General features: G+C 46.2%; 1 protein-coding gene across 6 annotated transcripts in view; it reads left to right on the forward strand.

Annotated features, from left to right (window-relative positions):
* The first annotated feature begins 92 nt into the window (after nt 1-92).
* Nucleotides 93-16,159, forward strand: part of MECOM (MDS1 and EVI1 complex locus) — a 48,185-nt gene continuing 32,118 nt past the window's right edge. For 5 of the 6 annotated variants that reach the window (XM_057378462.1, XM_057378464.1, XM_057378463.1 and 2 more), the window contains exons 1-4: nt 93-347; nt 1,973-2,107; nt 12,094-12,196; nt 13,894-14,110. In XM_057378462.1, coding sequence (XP_057234445.1) covers nt 12,148-12,196; nt 13,894-14,110 — 266 coding nt within the window. In that variant the 5' untranslated portion in view covers nt 93-347; nt 1,973-2,107; nt 12,094-12,147. Of the gene's footprint in view, nt 348-1,972; nt 2,108-12,093; nt 12,197-13,893; nt 14,111-16,159 lie in introns of those variants that run through there. The other variant, XM_057378466.1, reaches the window with a different exon arrangement.

Consider the following 16,159-nt stretch of genomic DNA (forward strand, 5'->3'; position numbering starts at 1 on the left):
TTTGGGTAGATTTTTTTTTTCTTTCCCCTTCCTCCCCCTTCCCCGATAACTTTCTTCGCACACAACCCCCCAAAGCCAGCCGATAAGACCAGGAGGGGCGGAAAGGGGACGGTGATGGCGAGCCGGCAGGAACCCGCCGAGCCCCGCCGCCGCTGAGCCCTCCGGGGCCGGCAACCCCCGCCCGGGCCCCGCCGCCCCCCGCACATGGTGGAGCGCCCCGCGCTGCCCCGGACCCCGACGGCCGCGGCCTCCGTCCGCGTTTAACGCCGAGATGTTGCTTCCAGCCGCCTGAAGGATATTTGTCCCTCTCTCCCCTCCCTGTCCCCGCGGGCTCCCGGCGACACAAGGTAAGCGCGGTGAGCGCGGCGGCGGCGCTGCCACGGCCCCGCGGGACGGGGCCGCTTTGCCCCGTCGGTGCCGCCGGCCCCGGGGCGGACTCTGCTCTGCCGCGCCGGGGAGTGGGGGCTGAGCCCCCCTCCCATCCTTGGGGGTTTCGCTGAAAGGGAAAATTAAACGTCCCCTTCCCAAGAGCAGCCGGAGGTGCGGGCGGCGGRGCAGCGTGCGCGCCCGCGGGGACCGAGATCGCCCGGCGCGGCCGCGGGACTTTCGGGGCCGCGGGGTTTGGGGGGCTCCGGGATGGGGTTGGGATTTTCCCCCCTCCTTTTTCGGAGCTGGGCGATAGCCGGGTGCGGCGGGGCGATGCTCGGCAGCCCCGCTGGCTGTGCGCACCCACCGCGCCCCCATCCACGGCCGGGCCCGATCCCGACCCCGATCCCGATCCCGGGGGTGCCGGGGGGTGACCGGGGCAGCTCCGCGGGGTCAGCGCGTCCCCCGGGGCTCATTCAGGCCCGGCCGTGTGCGGGCACGGGCCCGCCGAGAGCCCGGCAGGGATTTCCGTGGGCTCCCGGTGAGCGGGCACCGGCAGCACCGGCTCCGGCCGCGGCTCCATGCGCTCCCGGCGGGGCGCAGCCTCCCGCGCCCTTCGCTTTTCGTTTGGGGCGTTTAAGGTTGTTCCCTTTATTTTCCTGCTGAAATGGGGTGGCTGCTGCCTGCGCCCAGACGAAGAAGTTACAATTTATCAATGAGCTCCYTGTGATGCTGTGGGAATTTTGGGATAGGCCGATGGTAAAGCTTGCGAGTAATGATATTCAGTCCGCTGTAATGATTAGTAATTTGTCATAATATTAGAATAGAACATCCTCTTTAGCTTGTCCACGAGCAGTCTCATTATATTTGTTTATTGTCTGCATAATTGGAACCATTTATTGGTGTGTATTGAATTCTGCCATGGTTTGCATGAGTGTTTACATTGTTTTTCATTTATTCTCTTTATTTTGACATGAGGAGTTCTGTTATTTGCTTCGATCAAGGGGAGGGATTTGAGTGTTGCACAGGACTGCTTAGGAAGTGTAATGTTAAAACAAGATAAATAACTCTGTCTACCAGATAAAGTTTGGTTCAGAGCAACAAATRTGAAAATTCTAAATGAGTGCTGCARACAACGTAAATGCTGAAACAAAACAGAAACCTTAAATGAAGCCAACACAATCTATTTTAATATTTTTTGTTATATTCCTGTCAGAGTYCTTTTTAATTAAAATCACGTTTTAAAACATAGTTATTGATGATAGTATAGAAAATCAGGTCTATCTTAAATTAACATAGTGTTTTATTGCAATAATTAGACATCATTTTGTTTACATATAAATATTTGTTAAGACTTTTTTGGAACATTTATTGTCTTTTTATTATATGTGTGTATTCTGACAATTTCTTTGAAAAGAGCTCACCAGGGAAGCATATTTTTGAATAAACACACCATTATTATTATTATTATTATTACTAGTAGTATTATTATTATCATTATTATTACTATTATCCGTTTGTTTATATGGACACCTGTGATTTATGTTTTGATTAGAATACCCAGCCAACGACAGAAAGATTTACTCTTTCATATTCTTCTTTTTAGATCTTGGATGAGTTTTGCAATGTGAAGTTCTGCATAGATGCCAGTCAACCAGATGTAGGAAACTGGCTCAAATATATCAAGTTTGCTGGATGCTACAATCAGCACAATCTTGTTGCATGTCAGATAAGTGATCAGGTACGTGGCGTTCAATTTCTGGACTTACTTTTTAAAGGAACTTTAGGTATCAATGTAAAAAAAAAAACCCAGCAAGTCACAACAGCTTTTGGCCTGTTTGTTGTTATGGCAAATGATAAAGTACAGATGGGAAATGCAGAATGGATAATTTTGATTATGGGTAATAAAAAATACAATTTTTTTTGTTTTCCATATTATTGTTCAATTCATAAATGATTTTTTTGGTTTTATATCTGATGGAATTCAGAACTGCTTTCTAAGGGTTACTAAGCTATTATTTGCTGATTTTAATTAGGAGCATTTTCTGGCTCCTGTTGCAGTCCACTTGGATTGCTACCTTAAATCCTTAAGTTGATCAGAAGCTGTAACATGAATTTAATGGAAAGAGTGGAGGGGACGACACAAAAGTGATAATGTTACCAGTGTAGCTGCATGTGTGGGGTTTGGATTTGAATGCACACGTGYGTGGATATTATTGTGCCTTCCCAAACACTTCGCTGGAACTCGGAGTATTTGTGTKCTGAATCAGGGTCTTTGGTGATTCTTCGGTGATTTTCTTTCTCTTTTCATTTATTSCACTTAAATCCACTCTTTGTTGGGCTGAAATATTATTTATCCTTGTGGGCTGGGAAAAAAGGCTGGGATAGGCAGAGGAAGAATGCAGTGAAGCATTTTGTTTTCAATTATGCTGATGAGTTATTAGGTGTTTCCTAAATCAGGGTTTGCTTTTGTCTGCGGATAGCACAGGCCATTATGAAATATTTTAATGGGCAAAGTTAGGTCCTTCAAAGTAAAATATCTGAAACAGCAAAGCAGCAGCCGGTTGTGAATTCTTGTTTCCAATTTAAACTTTGCTACCTGCAACGTAGGATTCGATTCATTTAATCAGYGTTTCATTTTTCACCACTTAATTAACTGCATCAGGTGAATGTTAAAGATTATCTTTAGCTGAYTTAATTGCCTTGACAGTATTGAAAGAAGAATCACAACCAGACACAAAGCTTCAATTAGAAATCATTCTTTCTAATCAAATTCCTTAYGTATAGGAAATGAATGTGAGGGAGCCTGCTATTTCCACCCAGTGCTACGTATTTCACTCAGGCGAGATAGCTGATTAAAACTGGGTTAAATAACTTTCTCAGAAACTRTGAGAGAAGATCTTTTTAATTTCCAACTTTTGCAGTTCAGCCCTGAGCACATGTGGCATAGAACGAGCCAGCGGACCAAGAGATAATTTCTTTTTTATACAGCAGCTGGTTTAACTAAAGAAACCATAAAGGTTATTAGTAAAAGCGAGTTACGCTTTCCAAGCTGAAATACGCTTTGTGCTGAAAAACGATAAATTCTCTCAGTGCAGAGCATTTGKGGAACGGTGATAGGAAAAGGAAACTGTGTAGCTTAATTGAAACAGCAAATTCAAATATTTTACGTTGAGTGGGAGCTGGTGGAGGTAGGAAAGATCAGAAGTGGAATCACGTGCGTTGGTCAAAGCAGCTCGCTGTCTTTGGGTCGGTGTTGGGGATCTGCAGCTGAAAGTGCAGGCGAGGCCGAGCCATCAGCATCTCTGAACACAGACATGCACCCGCGCTCTGACGTTTTTGGAAGGAAAGTTATGGCGCTTTTAACTCTTCTCTTTTTTTAGTGTTTACATTTCTGACATTTGGTAATGGTGGCTGTACTGCTGCCAATAATTCCCTTCATTCACTGGAGGCTTGTTATTTATTTTGCACAGTATCGTGCTGTTCATAATTCCATATTTTTATAGCTTTTTTTTGTTGCTGAGATTTGCAAATTAAGATTGGGTTGTCTTTCAAGTAGCATGTCGTGATCTGGGTGCTGTCAGCAAGAGATTGTTGTTCACTTGGCCCTCTGGAAACGCTGAGCATTTACCCACAAAACCGTCAGCGTACTCCCGCGTTTTATGACCAGAGCCTAAAAAGTTAATGCTAAAAATGTGCTCTCGAATCTTAAAGCAAGAAAGTCTTTCTAACAGCTCCTCCTTCTGCTTTCTTCTGGCACAAGCTCACCAGAGGTAATATAAAATATAATGGGAAGGCAAACTGGGAAATGGACGTTACATGGCCAAACGTGCGCGTGTACGAGGAGTGACAAATGCGAGTCAGGGTTGAGCGTGCACGTATCGACCCTGTGCGGCTGCCTGGGGCCACTCGGCCTTGGTAGCCCCTGGAAAAAAAGGGGGAAAAAGAGGAAAAAGAAGGGAATAAAAAGGAAAAATAAAAATAAGGTGAAGCTGAGGACGCGCGTGAGTGGTAGGAGCTGGAGATGGATGGCGGGGGCGATGCAGCCCAGATGGTGCAGGGACCCCAGCTCAGCTGGAGCCACAGCCAGGGTGGGTGCAGGGCTGGGGGGACACCCCAGCTCCTCCTGCCTCCCCCAGAAATACAGAGCACCTCAACAACCCTGGCTGCTGCACGGGGAGCATCCCTGCTGCGGGGACACCGCGGCACAGACACTCGATCAGCRGTAATTGTTCACCTCTAATTGCTTCAATTCATCTGTAAAATTCACAAGCAAACATTGGGCTGTACCTGAGGAGGCAAAAGATCCTGCCAGCACTCCCAGCCTCATGCTGCCCACAAGTTTACAGTACTAAATTCAAGCCTGACTGACAGACAGGTATGGTTCCCAGACTGCTCGAGGCAGGATTGAGATGAGCTCAGGGCCGTGTGTAATCTGGTTGCTCTGCCACGTTCTACCTGCTGTATTCAACAAAAAGAGGGAAAGAAAAACATTTTTTTGTCATTTTCCCTCTCAGAGTTTTTTCAGAGACATACCACCCCACCCCCTGASTCACGGCTGAGGTTAGGTTTCATCACTTAGGATCAACTTTACAAAAGGCCTGGGCTCTCTCTTATGACTGTATAAATGAGCTTTGCTGAGATGAACAGCTCGATAATGGTGGGATGCAGTCAAAACATGCACGCTGGATGCAACTCATGTTTCATTTGATTGCAGCTGGACTAGGGTTTAAAAGCTGTATTTTTTATTTATTTATTTATTTTAAATTCAAACGAGGTCAGTCTAAGATTTCTTTTTGCTGTCTTCTTATTATCTCTTGTCATACCCAATCTAACCTGAACATATGTATTTCAAGGTGTATATGAATAATGAGATTCCACAAACAGGGCATTCAGGTTTTTTTCTTTTTCCTAAAGGARCTACAATGTGTGCAGAGCTGCTTGTCACTGCTCTTGCCCTGGAATGTGTTTTTTCTGCTCAGAGTCAGTTTAGGATTCTCGAGCAGTTTCTGCTAACTTGGACGACTCCTCTCTGTTATCATTAAATATCTATTAGTTCAACTTTTTAATGACTTCAGAATGATTGGCTCCRTTAGGCTTTCTGGCAGTGCTGTCAGCCCAGCAAAAGCATTATTTTTAAAGATGTCTGTTAATGAAAATGCAGTTGCAAATCCAGCAGTGGCTGTGGCAGTGGCATGGCAGRGGCTGTCACACGTTCCAGGCTGAGATCACGGTCACCTTCAAACTACAAAATCTCTTTTTTAAAACTTTTTTTTTTTTATTTTTAGAAACATTGGTGGTAGCTGTTGTAGTTAAACCCTCYGAATATTGGTTTTATCTTGCTCGTTGCATGCAGAGTTCTGACAGTGATACATCCACTTAGCGCTGTGAAACTGCCCTGAGCTTCCAGGTCTCCTTCCCCAAAACAAAACAGCTCCTGAAGAGTCCCCTTGCTTTATCCATGGAAAACTCAGAGTGACTCAGAAAGATCACTTTACTGAGGTTTTGGTTGGCTCTGCGTGCTGAAATAGGTTTTTGGTGGGTTTTTGCCTGTGTGTTTTGTTTCCCTGCCTTATGCTCAAGTACGTGCCGCTGCAAAGGGAGCAGAACCAGTAGTATCACACCCTTAACAGCGTGCCCGATGTCAGWGATATAAACTTACACCAGTCAACCTACTGCTGTAGGTTCCACCAGGTCTGATCCCATCTTACACGTTTTACAAACTTTTTTAATCTGCAGGCACAGCTTCATGTTTCAGGTTTTACGGCCGCGGCCCCCCGTCCGCGGCGGGCAGGGGCTCCTTGCACAGCCACCTGCAAAAGTTGTGTGTTTAAGGAATAGTTTTAAGGCTTTGTTGTCAGAGAGTGAAATTAGGGTTTTGGCTGTTGTGGGTCAGGAGGGCACACACACGCTGAGCTCGTATTCTGCCATGATTTTTGCTAGGAATAGTTGGTTATTAAGCAAATAAAGCTTAATCGAGTTCCCAATGAAAATCTGTCCCCAGTGGAGCAGGGGTGTTTTAGCTTGGGGCTGGTGGAACGAGGAGCTGCTCGGTGGTGATTTTCCACTTGCTGCAGTTAAAGCTGAGGCTGTGGGTGAAATTCCTGCCYGGGCTTTACCACTGCCTGTGTTATCTGGAATTTGATGCGCTGCTGGTGTTACTGCTCTCCGCGTTGAACTGTCCTGATGTGACCTAAAATCAACTGTTTAGAACCAAATCTAACAAGCAGTTATTGCAATTTCTACAAAGTGATCAGGTATTTATTGATGATTTATGTTTAACAAAAACTATGAGGCATTTCTTGTGAGAAGGTCTGCCAAATCCTACTCATCTGCTTGTTAAAATATAGAGAATTATGGACAGTCACAGAGCCAGGACAAGACTGCACCTTGCTTGACATTGATGACATTCATTAATGGAGATTCATGGGTGTTAAAGGACAACTGAGTGGTTAGATCAGCTCAGGAGAGCAGGTGGGTGATGGAATTTGGGGTCTGGTGTCAGTATTTAGTGTCCCCCAGGGAAGAGCTCCTGCAGCACCAGAGCAGCTGGGATGAGCCAGGGCTTTCACAGAARCCAAAATTCACCAGCAGTGGAAGAAGATCTGAGTGGCCCAGGGGAGGGGGGTGGCCTGCAGCTCCTCAGGGTGCCGAAAAGGCTCTGCAGAGAAACATCCTGCACTCCCCACCTTGCTTTGGGCAGCAGGAGGCACCTTTTGCCTCCAAAGGTGGAATAAGGGGGATTTCTGCAGCATCCTCCCTCCAGCCCTTCCTGCAGCGAGCTTTTGGGGCATTTTGGAAGTGAAGAAGGAAAGGATTCACAGCCCTGGTGCTGAGGCTCTGTGGTGCTCCCCCACTCTCTCTGCAGTGTGAAGGGGAGGGTCCTCTCTCCCCACCGGGCTCCACTCGTGCCCCTGCAGCCCCCTGMACACAGGCATTTGCTGAGTTTCACCTGTGGATTTTTGGTGAAGTTTTCTTTGAGCCCAGTATAGCTCTCAAGCAGGATTTTTCTACCTTGGCCCTTCAAAAATTTCCAGTTCATTTCAATTTATCATTTGCCTGAATACAGCAAAAAGAACCTGGCTCAGGTTTCATCACACAGCTCTCCAGCTGCACAAGTTGTTCATCACAGTAGCTAAAATTGAAGCTGTACTGTTTGGACCTTTTTATTTTTTGTTTTTTTTCCCCTTCAAATTCTTAATTTTGCTTTGCTGTGAAGTTGCATATCTGTTGGTCCTTCTCATTTTTCCGGCGGGCGTAATTCCTGATTTTGATGGAGCCCCTTGGACATAACGCTCATTATTACTTTTGGACTTTTAATTTGTTTTACTTCTCAAGCAAGTTCCCCTCTTGCTCCAAAGCAGTGTGGGGATGGATTCCAGTTGGCACTGCCTCTTGGGGCACAGTCCCTGGAGGATCTGGGAGTTGAGGCTGCTTTGCTTGGGGTGGGTGTGCCCATGGGGTGTGGATGTGGGGCTCACTGGGGAGTGATCCACTTTTGGGATCTTCTGTTCCATCCTGAGCAGGGTGGGTGCTCCTGGTATGGGGTGGGACAGAATCCCTGGGTGCCTCTCCTGCCATAGGAGCTGTGAACTCAGCACGTGGCCCGGGGGTTAAAGGACAAACTGCCTCCATTTGGAGCGGCATCTCCTGCCCAAAATTCCGAATTTTCCAGGCAGCTCTGGTGCATGTGTGATGTTTCCCAAAGCTGCAGTCAGGAATAAAGGGTTTAGCTGGATGCACCAGGAACGACAAACGTGTGCGTGGCAGCTCTTGCCTTTCCTCGCACCGAGTTGTCGCTTTTCCCCCAAAAACCTTGACTTCAGTGAACCCCTCGTGGCTCAGGGGGATGCTGCTGGGAGCAGAGAGGTGTCCAGGCAGGGCTCTGTGGGGCTGGCAGGGCCGGGGGGATGGCTGGGGTGCTTCAAAGCACTCGGGCTCAGCGGCCCCAGCCGAGCTCGCGGGGAGCGCGTTTCGCTATTATTTCAATTATTACAACTTCCTGAATAGGTCGAAGGTCGTTCATAATTCACGCTTCTGTCATCTTTGCACATGCCAAATGCAGTCTATTAAGCATAAATAAAATTTCAAGTGCCTGACCAGGAAAAGTAAACTGGGATACATAACAATGAGGCTTTATTCATCCATTTAAAAGTAAATTGTGTGTGTTCTTTTTTTTTTTTTTTTTTTTCTTTTTTCCCCCCTATCCTTTCCCTTTACGGCTTTGCAGTTTGGGAGYTTTTATTTCTGCTCAGTAGCTCAGATCTCTGACYTGCAGTGTGGGCAGGCACAGGGGACTGATGAGCCAAGCTTCTCCCCACCTCAGACCCCCTGAACTCTCCAAGTGCTTCCAGACCTCAATCCGATTTTGCTCTTCCTACATAAACTGCAGTCACACACCGCTGATCCCAGGGCATGTGAAATGCGCATCTGGACTTTGCTTTTATTTTATTTTTTTTTCCTCCTCCTCTGGTTGTTCCTCTCCTGTGCAGAAGCTCTTCCTATTCTTGATCTCAAGGCTGGTGAAAAGGCTGCAGAATGGAACAGGCTCTGTCAGCTGGAGAAATGATAGCCAGAACATTGAAACCTTTCATTAATTACCGTGGAGTCAGGACTCTGCCCCAGAAATCCTCAAGCTTAGCAGTTGAAAAATCCACTTATTTTATGTTAGCATTTTCTAATGCAGAAAATATTGCCCGTGGTAGAGGAGCTGTTGGTACAAAACACAGCAGCCCAAAGGGTACCTGTGGAGCTGGGGGGGAATTTGGGAGGTTCCCATCTGGGAATTTGKGACTCCCCCACTGCTGCAGCCTCAAAATTCAGGTGATTCATTTCAACAGTTGGCTTCTCACTCTTTCCCAGACAGGATAATTCCAGGAGGTTTTAGGTGGGAAGAGTGAGAAAAAAAGCTCTTAATGTGAAGTGAAAAGGACAGCTCTTAAAATCAGAACAAATTTACCTGCACGATTGTTTTGGTTGAAATTCAACATGTTTTATTTTAGATTCTCTCTGCAACATAAATTGATATATAAACTGTTAGTGCAGGTGGTTTTTTTTCTGAGCATAGAGAAATTTTAAAAACTTKTCTTAATAATCATTAAAGTTAGCGTTACAATAATGTGAAAATGCCAGAGCTGGAAACCTGTCAGTCAGCCTTTGTTTTGGAGAACATTARGTTCTGAGATGCAAAATAAAGAAACATTACTCAACCTAAAAGATGGGGTTTTTTGAAACACCCATTTTGTCTCCCTGCTGAGAGACAGAGAGGCTGGMCAGGGAGTTTCTGATAGGTATTTAGATTATCTCTACTATTTTTAAACACCAGAGCAGACAAGGCCACTCTGCAGAGTTTGCTGCCTGTGCAGGGATGTTCCCCACAGCTGCAGGAAAGGTGCTGCATTGTCCTGGGCTTCAAAACCCTCTTTATGCCCCATCCAYGTGTCCTCACTTTGTGCTGAGAGGGGAAAGGTCTGTCCAAACACCKTTGATGGGATGGGGAAATACTGGAGAAGGCTTTGCTGTGCTTTTTGTCCTCTTCTTGTTGTGGGTGCAGTGCTGACCTGGGAGAAGCAGCTGCATTTACCTGAGTGGGACACAAACCTTGGGACACAAACCCTGGGGCACAAACCCTGGGGCACAAACCTTGGGACACAAACCTTGGGACACAAACACTGGGAGTGCGGGGCAGAGCAGCAGCTTTGGCACAATCCCTGTGGGATGGTGGAAATCCTTTCTAGCTGTGTGGTGCTCCTGCTCCTGCTTCCACCCCAGCAGGAGTCCCTTCAGTCAATGTKCTCACATCATCATTCCACAGATTATTCCACCCCAAACCAGCCAGCAACAGGGCTTAACCTTCCACAGATCCAACTGCAGCTTCCCTTTCAGAGATGCCATTATACTTGTGGAATGAGAAATTTGCTTTTCAATATGCTTATTGCAACAAATGGAAAACCAAGCATTGCTTACAGCAAATACTCACTRGATGTGGTGCTATTATCAGGTTTATTTGCAGGAGGTGAAAGCTGGCGTCACTTAAACAGGTTTTGGTTTTTGATGAGATGAGCTTTGCTGTCTCAGCATCCCCAGCACGCTGAATCCCAGCAGGCATCCTGCATCCTTTGGCACTGAGAGTGGCATCGGATCCAGAGGGGATTGTGGCACCAGGCRTTCGCTGTCTGCATGAAGAGAAACACACAGGACACTGCCATGGCTCTGAAATACTCAGTGGAGTTTGAAATCCCCTCGGCAAGAGACACAAATGGGGAGCCTGAGCAGCTGAGGGTGGTGTGGAAGAACAGGGAGGGCAGATCACAGTGCCCACAAACCCCTTCTGGTTTTTATGGGGAAATCGGGCACAAGCAGGGGGCTGTGGCACGGGGACCTTGTGCCTGATGTATTTTGCCATCCCTTTTGTCACCTGGTAAGGGGTGAGCAATGGGGTGTGGGATGAGCTGCTCCAGCAGCCTCCCCTGCTGCACCCTGGAGTGGCTTTTGGGACAAGCTGAAAAAAAAAAAAAAAAAAGAAATCCGAGGAAATGCATCCAAATTCGCAATTTGTAGGTATTTAGCCCCTATCCATGGGCACAGTTTGTGCAGGCAGGAAGGATTAGGCTGTACAGCCACCTCCTGGAGGACACCGGTATGTGCTGCTGCCGGCTGGGACTGGGCAGGGAAAGCATCCAGAATCTCCTGTCCTTACCTGTGACAAACCCATCCCTGGGATTTTGGACCCTGGAGGTGATTTGCTGCCTTTGTCCCAATGCTGAGAGTGCCGAGAGTTACGAGTTTGGGAGCAAACCCTTTAAAAACCCATCAGCCTGAGAAAATGCAAAGGCATCGTTTTTTAGCGTAGGAAGCATAGCTGTCATGTGGTTTTGTTTAACAAGGCCCGAGGAAGTTACTAATATTTATTTGAGCTGCTTCGTGGAGCTTTTTAGTGCTCTTCTCGTTTCCTGCTGAGGCAGAAAGCAGCCAGATGGATTTTGGGAATTTCCTCTCGGCAGAGTCTCGTGGTGCTGGCAGGGACCCAAGGAAAGGTGTCCCCTTTGCCTCCCCAAGGGCTCCTTCCTCAGCCCAGCATCACCTGGGTGAGGGGACAAGGTGTCACCAGCCATGGCCACCACTGCAGCTTTGGCTGCTCGTGGTATTTCCTCAGCCAGGACGGATTTTTCCTTTGGTTTCCCTTTGAAGCTAAAGAGTAACCAGGTGCTGGGTCTTGCAAACTCTCTCCTTACAGCTTTTTGGATGGTGTAGATGGTTGGAATGGGGGCTGGATGCCTCTGGCTTAACCTGCAGCATCTCCTCATGTCTGCTTTAGAATTACAGGAACATTAAAGTTGGAAAAGATGTGTAAAATCATTGAGTCCCAAGCATTAAAGCTACTTCAGTACCCTTTCCCAGTGCACCAGGAGTTCCCTCCCTTGCAGGGATGGCTCAGGGATGTGTTTTATGGCTGCTCTGTACGTGGGTTACCTGCAGCCATCACACAGCTCATTGTGCAGCACAGGCTGARCCCTTTTTATCCTCACAGAGCCTGAAACACAACGGCTTTGGGGCTGGAAGGAGCAGCCATGGTCAGTGAGCTCTTGTCCAGCAGCAGGACATGGCTGGACAGGCTCTGGCCACGAGGGTTTGGTCTGCAGCTCTCACCACAGGGCTTGATGCCTCTTCACCTTTTTGTGGTGCTCACCTTGCTTTCTCTTTCTATTCTTTTTTTTTTTTTTTCAGATATTTTACAGAGTGGTAGCAGATATTGAACCAGGAGAGGAGCTCTTACTGTTCATGAAGAGTGAAGATTATTCACATGAGACGATGGCTCCGGACATCCACGGTGAGCATCTTCTTACCATTTCATCTGACAGAAATTATCACTGAAATTAACTCAAAATTTAGGGAGATTTTTCTTTTGTTGAAGTCTAGGATGATTTCACTGCAGCCAGGGATGAGAGCTGGGCTGTGGTTATGTTTGTCCATCCTCTGCCCTTCTGCTCCTGAWTGAAAATTGATGGGTTTGTGGGTATTGCAGAAGAAGAACAGTCCATGTCCCCATCTCAAGGCTGTGCTGTCTTTTATTGGTTATTTTTGTCTCTTAGCCAGGCAACTGTGACCTTAAAAACAGGAAATCTCAGGTTGCCAATGTTGCTGTCACCTGTGGGTTCATCTCAGCCATTTGCTTTACTCATCCCACACAGATTGTGCATCTCAAACTCCTGAATTGAGGCTTGGATTTGTCCCCCACCTCCAAAATCTCCTTCTGCCATTCTGCCTGTTGGGCAGAGGGTTATCAGCCACRGTGGGAGCTGGGTGTGGGATATCTGTTTGATGGCCCAGCAGGTTGCAGTTTATGCCAACAGGGACATTTTGCAATTTCTCAGCGATTCAGAGACAATGCACAGGGGTTTCCCAGGGCAGGAAGTGTCAAGGTCTGCACTTTCTTGTAACTGCTTGTACATTTAAAGTAGTATATTTTGTTCTCTTGAGGAATAAAAATGGGAATTATGTGTTCATTCCCATTTGGTTTTGTTTGGGGTTYTTTTCCMCCAGCAGTAACTTTGTTTATTTGCTGCTAAAGGTGTCCCCCTTTTCAGTTCTCCCTGCCTGGTCCCCACGGTCAAGTAGCCATTGTATAAATGRCACCAGAGGAAATCTCTGCAGTCACACACAGGATCAGGTCCCACAGGGCTGATTTAGGAGCAGACTGAGCCAAARTGCTGCTCRTGGACAGCCAAGAGCAGAGCCCCAYGACACTTCTCTCTGGATCAGCAACCAAGAGCATCCATTGGGGACTCCAGCCAGAGTCCTCAGAGCCTTTCTGACTCAGAGCCCCAGGGCATTCATGTCTGGAACCAAACCAGGGTGTCTGGCTCTGTGATGGACCAGCAGTATAAAATGTAGCAGATAAAAAAATCCAACATCATGGGATGCTCTTCTCCAAGTTTGTTTTTTTTTGGGATTTTCTTCAGCTAACCTATACTTTTGCAGAAATTGCTATTTAAGGTACTCACTCCAAAGTAACACTTTACTGATATTCTACACATTTCACAAAGAAATTACTACGATTTTATGGAWTTTAAAGCAAAGAATTGAACTTCATGTGTCTCTGACTTTGTTCAGAGCTAGGTGCTGCCAAGGAACTGTGATGAAAATGAAGAGGCTTTTAAAAACTCTATTTAAGGACCCATTTTTGCTGGTGTTTGTGTCTGAGTCAGTCTCTTTCATTCAGAAATGCAGAGACTGGCAGCCTCTGCTGGATATCCACGTTAGACCCTGTATAATTCCATTTAGGATGGTATTTACACACACTGACTTCTGTCCTAAACCAGTGTTAGGGATTCCTGTTGGATGTCACCCTGGCAGTTAACACAGAATTAAAACATTACTAGAAAGCATTCTTAGGAGTCCTTTCTTTTGAGTTTCTTCTCTTTTTCACTGAAGARCAATTCATTTAACCACACCATCATCCTGCTCCTGATGGGGTGGTGGTTAAAAATGAGTGGAARCTGAGGTGTTGTCCCCTTTGTGTTGCAGAGGAGCGCCAGTACCGCTGCGAGGATTGTGACCAGCTCTTTGAGTCCAAGGCTGAGCTGCTGGACCACCAGAAATTCCCCTGCAGCACTCCCCACTCTGCCTTCTCCATGGTGGAGGAGGACTTCCAGAAGAAGCTCGAGAGTGAGAATGACCTTCAGGACGTGCATGAAATCCAGGAGTGCAAAGAGTGTGACCAAGTCTTCCCAGACTTACAAAGGTAGGAAAAGGTGCTTAAAACGTGGTTGAATGGGGCAAACTCTCAGTGGATCATGCAGGGCATCAGAACCTGATACATTCATTTTTCACAGAAACCAAAGATGAAGGTGAGCAGGATTTCCATACCCGTTGGTGTTTTGTGGTGTAAAAAGCAACAGAGTCTACATAAATCAGAAATTAGGTCCTTGTGCTTGAAGTCCTTAGTGAGGATTTTAATTTAGAGCTGGATCTTYTGCTGATAAATCTGTAGTTGGCATGACTTGGGCTGGTGGCAGTGAAATCACAGGAGTGGTTCTACTTCACATCAGCTGAGGTCTGGGCTCCTAAATCTTTGGTRGAAATAATTTGGAATATCTCTGGTGTTCATTAATATTACCAATTTCGTCTTTGCGAATGAGCCATTTTAGTTAGGAACGGATTCTGGATGTTAATAAATATGTCTGTATGTTGATGTTAATTTGTAGCCATATGGTCATGAAACACCGGGGTTTGTTGTTTTCTGTAAATTTTCTCTGTGTTAAAACAGATAGACCTGTGCATAATGTACCCAACATACAGGTGCTGGTTCTGCAAGATGGATCCCTCTCTCCCAAAATAGAGAATTTCCTTCACTCCTCTCAGTGGAGCAGAGCATCCTGTGGGGTGTCTCAGAGCAGKGGATGATCTGTGCTCTTGGATAAAACCAATGACACAGGAATTAAAACACAAACATCACTCCCCACAGCTCACCCCGCTGAGCAGGAATTTGGGAAAGCACAAGGTCTTGTTCACCGGCTGCTGTTGGGCAGTGTGTGGCTCCACTTGTCTGATTTTTCAGTCTGAGGGGTTGATTCCAAGGAGGCAGATCAAGTCAGAAGGATTTCCAGCAGCTTGGGTGAGGCAGGGCTCTGTTCTGTGGGGTTTTTGAGTGTTTGGAGTTATTCAGCATTAAAGTTCTTTTCTCCCTGCGAACGAGAGGACAATATCTAACATATATTAGATATTTCCCAATAATATGGGAATCATTGAGAAAATGTAAATTTAGCTTAAAATATTAAATATTGAATAGAAAGGGCAGAAAACAAAGGAGTCATCATAAATAGATGGGCAGCACTGTGAGGAAGAGTGAAAAATGAGAGCGAATGCAGCCGCTCTCYGAACTTGTGAATTATTGAAAAGCTCACACCACACAGACAGTTCACAGCAGAAAAGTGCCAAAGCATGCTGTATCCAGATTATATGAAACAAAAAGAACCCAAATGATCCATGCTTGAGGGTGTGAGGAATTACCTGAGAAATTAGCTGAGCAGCAGGAGGATGGAGGTGTTGGGTCCAGGAGTGCCCAGTGCTGATGGAACCACGGCAGAGTCTGGGAGYGGTGCCACAGCCAGGGACAAGAACCTCTCTAGGTCTTACGACAAATTTGTTTACATGATGGAGAGTTCAATTGTTATAAAAGCATTAGGAGGAGAAGCCAGAATTATTTTTTCCTGCCAGAGGAAGAAGGGTAGAAGAACATCTGCAGAATGAAATATTTTCCACTGCCCATGGCTGAGAAGCAAGGTTGCTGTTTGGGCTACACAACCCAAAAAGGCTGTAACTCTGGCAGATTTCATCACTGATTCAGCAGAGATCAGTGGGWGCTTCMTGTGAGAACAGCTGGGGCATTCCAGGCTAAAATTCCCCCTTTCCAGTGGGTTCTCTGTGAATCCACTCATTTATTATGTARTGATCTCCCCTCAAGCAGTGGTATGAGTTATGACTTTGTATGCGACCAAGAAATACATATGTGCTACAAAGGAATAAATAATGTAATAGAAATAATTCTCTGAATAAAAATTCAGAGGCAAAAATTAATTTAAAGATGTGCAACAGAAATTAGGTGGACACTGAATACCCTAATAATAGACWGAATAAACCACTAAGAAATGAATGACTAAACAGTGCCACAATTGCACACAGTTAATAATAATCATCAAGAATAACTTCARTTGGGGTGTACCTTATCTAGAGGCTTCTTAAATTCATCCAGCCCTGCTCTGGAGGAGTTATTCCTCATCTATTTCCTGCT

Source organism: Malurus melanocephalus, unplaced genomic scaffold (assembly GCF_030028575.1).
Source record: "Malurus melanocephalus ecotype Western Australia unplaced genomic scaffold, MMel_1.1 scaffold_360, whole genome shotgun sequence".
Taxonomy (NCBI): Eukaryota; Metazoa; Chordata; class Aves; order Passeriformes; family Maluridae; genus Malurus; species Malurus melanocephalus.